Genomic DNA, 7703 nt, shown 5'->3' with positions numbered 1-7703 from the left:
CCATTTTGTTGTTGAATGAGGTTGTTAGGATACATGTTATGATTAATGGTTGTGAGTGGTTATTATATAATTGATTACGGTTATAATATATATCGAGAGTATAAAGTTTTCGTATCATATTTAATGGTAATGTTTTTTTTTTTCTGTGTACTTGGCATATAATATTGACCATGAACCTTTGTTTGGTATTGTGTGAGTTACTTTAGTAGTGACTTGTTATTAAATTTTGTGTAATGTTAATCGTGGGTATGTTATGAGTTTGATAGAGTGAAGGAATCAATATTGTTTATATCACTGATGTGTGGTAGTGTGTGTGTGTGTGTGTGTGTGTGTGTGTGTGTGTGTGTGTGTGTATGTGTGTGTGTGTGTGTGTAGGTGATCGTTGTTGAGTGCTGTAGTTGTGGTTATTACCTAATTACAGTATGTGTCTGCAAGGTGGTTAGTTTCTGTAATAGTTAAGTTATTGTTGAATATTACTGGGCGCGTGTGTGTATGTGGCACTTAGAATGCTTATTGTGAGGGAGAATACATTTGTGTGGTAGATTAGTGATCGAATTAGTGAGGCATTATGTTGTTGTGTACTTGTAGTTTATGTCAGTTGGTGTTTTTGTTTTTACACTTTATGAGTTATTGATGAGAAGTTGTTATTGTATAGGAACGTAAAATATTCTCTGGCAGCGCTGTGTGTAAGTGGGTGACTATGATAGATCAATGTTGTTGTTTCGGTGTTATGATATGGTAGTTATTTTGTAGTTCTGGTGTTGTGGTTCCCGTGTTGTGGTTAGTGAGAGGTAGTGGTTATATTGTAAATTATTATCCCCTTGTTGCAGAGCTGTGCTGGTTCATGGTAGCGTGACACAAGAAACATATCTTTTGTTTGTTTGTAAATGTAAGTTATAAATCCAAGCTTGTTCTCAATCCTATATAATATCTCTCTTTGGAATGTTGGTTTCTAAGTTCACTAAGATATATTATTTGACGATGAGAAATATAATCCAACTTCCTCCCAATAAAAAAAAAATAAATATTTCCCTGGGTACATTATACAATGTTCCTGTCGTGACGCTTCGCTGTCATGTTCCCCGTTAATGTTGCTCCCGACATGCACTCTGATTAATGCACATTAGTACACTCGCAGCGCAGGTTGTAGAACGGTATACAAACTCTCTGCTTTTACCATCATGTCGTTTTTTTTCGTCGTGTTGTCCCAGGTAAGATTATATGAATTATCCTGATGAACGAACTGGTATGGAAGTTAGTTTCCTTAATGGTGGATATCTCGGGTATACTTTCACCCCATAGTATATGAGTGAACATGTCATATACTGATTGTATATTGTCAGGAGCACTACTGTACTAGATCTCAGTCGCCGCAGAGTATTAATTAAGGAGTAATCTGTACCTCAGATATCAACGGATAATTAAATAATAACTGTTGTAGGTCAATGTTAAAGAATACACTTGTTATTAACTAATATTAACTCGTGATATAAGAGAGGGTTACGGTTATGAGTTGTTAATTATAATTACGGCTATGGTAACAACACACGAGACACATACAAGAATTTACTCTCCTTAATGAGGTTGAGAATATGACATACAAGGAGAAAAAAATTACATTTGTATATGGTGAAACCTAACCTAACCTAACCTAACATAACCTGACCTGGAACTATAGTGACTGGTAGAATATTTGAGGTCATTGAACCTTCCCCTTTGTGTTGACCATTCGTGTTGCACTAAGTCTTCTGCTACTACTGTGTTGCCTTTTATCACTGTGTTTCGTTCAGATTTAAGAGAGTGAGGACATGAATATCCAAGTGGTAACGAACCCTCTCGCTATGAGTGTCAGGCTGAAAGGACAAGAGTTAGTGTTGGGTTTATACACAGTAGATTAGAACTAAAGTAGTGAGTGTTTTTGCACCTTTGGAACTCCCCTCAAGGTATCATCTAGAGGTGTATTTTCCTGTTTATGGCGAGATTTGGAGGCTGTCTGGAAATCTATATTCACTTGGGAGTTACAAAATAATATCTGATTTTTTTTTTTTTTTTTTTTTTTTACTTTTTACCTTTCAGTAATGTGGCCTCCTGAACCAAAACACTGCCAGGGGACACCAGTAAACATAAGTGTATCAAGTTCAAGTCTAGCCTGTATTTTCTTTGCTTAATTACTTTTTTTTCATAGTGTTAATCACATTTTCTAATATTTAATCATTTTTTAAGCGTTTTTCTCTAATAAATTTAATAACAAAACGTAAGTAATACAAGTAATATAGTACAGCATCTGTATTTAAAGTTTGAATATAATACGAGATATTGTTTACTGTAGGCGAGTGAATTACCAAGATTGAGTTAATGAGGCGTTCAGGTGCCGTTAATGGGAACCTGAACACCTTAACACTGCCACTAATTAACCCTCTCTACCTGAACCACATAACAATGGTCAAAATACTGTTCACAGAATGGAGATTTTGACAGTAGTTGTGTTTATATAAGCACAGGTGATAAAGAAACATACCTGTGCAAATAATAGTACACAGAAACAGTTATATAAGAACACGAAGTTAAGGGAACAGCTGTGATTACTAGATTGTTAAACGGTACCGGTTGTTAAGGAGTTGTTACCGAAAATTTAACCCATAACAGCACCCATAGGTAATGTCCTGTATTAACTTAACCTTACTTGCGTTAGTCTGACCTAACCTAACTTAACCTAACTTTACTTTACCTTACCTTACCTTACCTTACCTTACCTTACCTTACCTTACCTTACCTTACCTTACCTTACCTTACCTTAGGATCCACATGAACAAAATATCAAACCTTGGTCCATACTGAGATCACCTTACTAAATAAAACACTTAAATTTATTCACTGCGAGATATATTAAACCTTTTATAATACTAAGATAAACTAAGTTATTAATGCATTATTATATTTACAGTGATACAGTATATAAAAACGCTATATCAACAAGAAAGCATTATTAAGGAACACGAGGTGATTTAGGCATGAAATAATTATGCCAGTCGAGTATAATTTTAGCACCAATTTGTAACATTTGCACAAAAAAGTTAAGCTTGAATCACAGTTAAAAAAATTTCATGTTCATAACTTACAATTTTTCCATGAACAAATGAAGGCCAAAATGGTACCTCCATATCATTACAACAGAAACGGGAAATTAAACTAAATTTTTAAAACTAGAATCAGTAATTAAGTTGCACGAACTCTGTAAAAAAAAAAAAGTAACATTTATCAAATTTAGTTATGGGGAATTTACACTCCAAGGTTACCAAAGTTTAAGTAAAATTGGACGACACTTCCCCCCAACCTTCCCTCAAGCACTCAATTTTCTCCTCTATTAGAATGCAAGTTGTGGTAATCACTCTCTGGCTACACTCACTTGTTTATATTCAATACTATGACGTCAGAGTTGTATTTAGGTTAATTGCACACAGCAGGAGGAGAGTCGTTGAGGTCGATTGACTGGATATAGCCTTCACCTCCTGACCCAACTGTTGCGGGTTCGAATCTCCTGGCTACCGGTTCTTAACTTTACATTTGGCAGGTATCTACACTGCATATACGACCCACTCTCACTTTCTACATACAGCAGCGAATTTTTGTCCTGTCTGACTCATTCCTTGTTTACATGTGACTGAGATCAAACAAGGGTAGGATATGTAGTTTAAATATAGCTTTGTAAATGGTTGTCGACATAAACTTGGAACTGAGTGTTGGTCATGATTCAGGAGTTGTCTTTACAGCTGAGTTTGGACAGGATTTTTGACTGACTCTGAAAATGGGTTTATATTTGCTTTTAACGTCGACTCTGAGTATTTATTTCCATGTAGCTATGAACCAGGCTTTCGGTATAACTAATAATAACTCTTAAAATTATTCTAGATGTGAACTTGGATGTAAATTGGAATATTGTTGGACAAGACATTCGTGTATAATACAGATTAATTCTCAGATATTATTCCTGTATCAGATTTGTTACTCTTTATATATTTACACTTTTATATATAATGCAGTCAGTAGTTTGATACATTTGACTGTATGAGTCGTTAAGTTGGAGTAAATGGCAATATTATACACCAGCGACTTAGTGGATATGATCAAATAACCTCATAATAATGATATATTGGCCTCTTGAAGATAACTTTAATCCCTTAGGTGTGAGAACTTGCTTAAGACGACACTGAACTAATCCTCGATGAGATATGACTTTACTCCCTGCCTAAAGTACATATCTTACTCAGAGACACATAACACAACTTCTTGGTTAGTTCTCAGGTCGTTAACGCCATGAAAGGTGGTTTAACTGAGTGCAAAGTCCTCACAACCTAAGATATACGATTGTAATTTAACCAAAGAATGATGAGTTAACTACGTGATTGTGAAGTCCCGATGAGAGAAATCTACAATCTCTAACTAGAATACAACTCTGAAAAACCTTGAAATGTGTGAATAGATTTTTTTAAGTGAATTATCTCAAGATTTACCTTCCATAGGTCGTGTTTTAGTACCCGGGATCGGTGTTAAACCTGATACATTTGTCCTTATCTTGGTATAAAACACTCGGGACTCGCCCTTGATCTCAGTTACTTGATGATTAAGCAGATTCCTTCTTCGAATTCTTGAGTCTATTAAACCCGAGAAAGTCTGTTCATTTCTATTATGTGTTATTTACTGTACGTAAAGTCATACAAAATATATAAGGACATGATGACATATTTAGTTTGATAAAAATCTTGTGTCTGTAAGATCAAACTTCAAAACAGTGATTCGGTGACTCGACTCGTATTCGAATAGTGATGGATTCTGTCTCGACTCAGATAAATGGTACTCGAATTCAACACAGCCATTAGTACTTCATACATATAAAACACATATACGACAGTCTTAAACCCTTGAATATTTAACCCCAAAGTATATGAATAAATTATATATATATATATATATATATATATATATATATATATATATATATATATATATATATATATATATATATATATATATATATATATATATATATATATATATATATATATATATATATTTAAACGAAGAGGTGAACCAGGGAAAACAAACATCTTGACTAAGTTGGGTTTCTTTGATCACTAACGTTTCGGAAAATCACCTTCCATCACCAGAGCCTAGAAAACAAAAGTTTTAAAAAGTTTAAACAAATTACAGGTGATATACAATAAAAATGTAATATTATACCAAAGTTTACCTTCCGCAAAATTATAAAAAGAGCATTATAATTTAAAACCTATAAAAATGACGAGAGACCTACGTACAAAACTAAAATCAGATAAAAAACTAAAATATACAAGGGATATTACCTTAATTTAGACGAGCCTTAGTGAGAAAAACACAGCAATTCACAGGAAGCCATAACATAAATGGATGGCTTTATTTTATATTGATACAAAGCTTCCATAATGAGGAGGTCCGTCTCACAGTTGCTCCGCATTATGTAGGGTAGTGATGGGCAGCCCAGTTAGCAGGCCATAGAAGTGACCCACCATCATTTCAGTGGGCCATATAACTGACCCTCCACCACCTCTGTTTAAACCACTAATTATGACAGACAATATGAACCAAATAAACCATCAATCTTAATGATCTTACATATCTAGTGATTTGGTTAAGTGTGGTTGGCTTCTATCGCCAATCTTAGTAGCCCCATAAACTGTTGCCAATTTATAGCCTACCTATATATAAACAAGGTATAAGTGACGAATTTCTCCTTAACCTTTACACACACAAAAAAAGATTAAAGCGGAATGGAAGATTAATTTGATTTCCTTTTTCCAGGAGGTGGTAAGTTAACAGCTCCTCGAGGGACGGCAACACACCATAACAGATTACACTTCAGGTATGTCCAAGTCAGTTTTATATATAAATTATCGACGGGTTTTTTGTATTTTTTCGGAAGTCTCTTACGTTTCCGCTAACTGAGTAAGTCGCCGTTACCTCCCGTGTTTAAGATCGGGATCACGTTTGCTGTATATTGAAACAGTTTATTTAGCCAGAAGAACACAGATACAGAGTCGATTAAAAAAATCACAATATTAACATGGCTGAGCCAGTTAAGAGCCTGACCTGCCCCTGATATATACTGTACATTTATCTCAAGGAAGTATTATGTAACATTTAGTATCATCTGGAATAGTTCACATAGAGCATGGTGGTAATAACAACACGTTACCACGGTTATCACTTTGATATTTATTTTATTTTTATTTTTTTTACATTTATATTATAAGTATATACATAATTTACAGAGGAAATTAAAAAAAAACCTAAATGTGGAAAGGTAGGGAAGCAGTATAACATGGGTAAGGTGGAACAAGAGGACAGAGCTGTCAGGATTATGTCTAGTTTGCAAACATATTTTTTGCAATGGTAATTTTTTATCTATCTACATAATAAACGGTTTTGGTGGTACAATAAAAGCGGGTATATAAAGTAGGTTTTACAAGATACTGTATATTAATACCTAGACAAAAGATATTTTTTAAGAGATGGTGTTTGTTAGGATTTGGGTTTTACAGTTTGGGTGAAGAATAAACTTAACACAGTACTTATAAGGAGCTTGAACTTCATAAGAGAGACGCCACTCAGTTGACCTGATACAGTGAGACCAGGTACTGGGTGGGTCGTGGCATAGGTGGGAGTATAAACCGGGGCTGAGGCATAACCACTTGGATGGGGTGTTGCGTGACGTTTACTTGGTTGTGGCGAAGGAGTCCCGGAGACGATGAAGAAGGCTCGGCAGAGATATGCGGTGATAAGGGTTGTACTCCGTGGCTTGGAGGGCGAGGGCAAACACGTCTGGGTGGTAGCCGGGTGCCTTAACGGCCAACTTGGACAATAAAACCCCATAGGAGTATGTGTCCGAGGCCCTGGTGCTCTCTTGGCCCAGACACACCTCGGGGGCCATCCAGGGGAATTTGTTGGGATCACTGTTACACCTAATGTTCTCGTGTGAGTAACAGGCCAAACCCACGTCAATAATACTGACTTGTGGGTTGGATGGTGACCCGTTGACGAGGATGTTGTCTCTCTTTAGGTCATTGTGGATGAGACCAGATCGGTGAAAGTCTTCAAGCTGCTCCCCGATCCGCAGACCCACCTCTATCAAGTTGTATCGAGTCTCCCGCTCGTCATGTAGCTGATTTAAGATGTTTTCCAAGGTGACGAGGCCCTTGAACTCTTGCAGAATAGCTGGTGGATCATTGCAGAAGCCGGTGACCCTTGGTGCTCCACCGGCCCCGTCGAGACGAAGCAAGGCTTCAGTTTCTTGCCAAAAACTTCTTACCGCATGAGACTTATGGGCAACCTTCAGGACTGCCGTCTCCCCACCCCACCGAACTAAGTAGGCTGTGCCATGTGTTCCTGTCCCTAAAACGCAAATGTTGTTTTGAACCAGATTCTCCACCTCGTCCCAGTACAGATCGCGCACAGCTTCCATGTTAATATTTTGGCCGATCACTTCCCAAGACCCAGGGACCTCAACTCAAAATTTGGGGTTGAACGAATAAAATACCTGTTTAGTTAGGTTGGAATTTGTGTTTGTGTCAAATAGTAAAGAGAAACTTTTGTGTTATAGTGTAGGGCTTGTGTGTGGTGAAGATGTGTTGTAGTGAACATGTATAGTACTAGTGTTGTAGGTGAACATG

The 7703-nt window shown here is 36.5% G+C and overlaps 1 protein-coding gene across 1 annotated transcript; it reads right to left on the bottom strand.

Moving 5' to 3' along the window:
• Positions 1–6748: 6748 nt before the first annotated feature.
• LOC121872241 (tyrosine-protein kinase yes-like) lies at positions 6749–7495 on the bottom strand. The gene has a single exon (XM_042374908.1). It carries the CDS (start codon positions 7493–7495, stop codon positions 6749–6751), a length of 747 nt encoding a protein of 248 aa, XP_042230842.1.
• Between the last annotated feature and the right edge of the window lie 208 nt (positions 7496–7703).

Source organism: Homarus americanus, unplaced genomic scaffold (assembly GCF_018991925.1).
Source record: "Homarus americanus isolate GMGI-L3 unplaced genomic scaffold, GMGI_Hamer_2.0 scaffold5589, whole genome shotgun sequence".
NCBI lineage: Eukaryota > Metazoa > Arthropoda > Malacostraca > Decapoda > Nephropidae > Homarus > Homarus americanus.
This window is presented reverse-complemented; position numbering and strand designations above follow the sequence as displayed.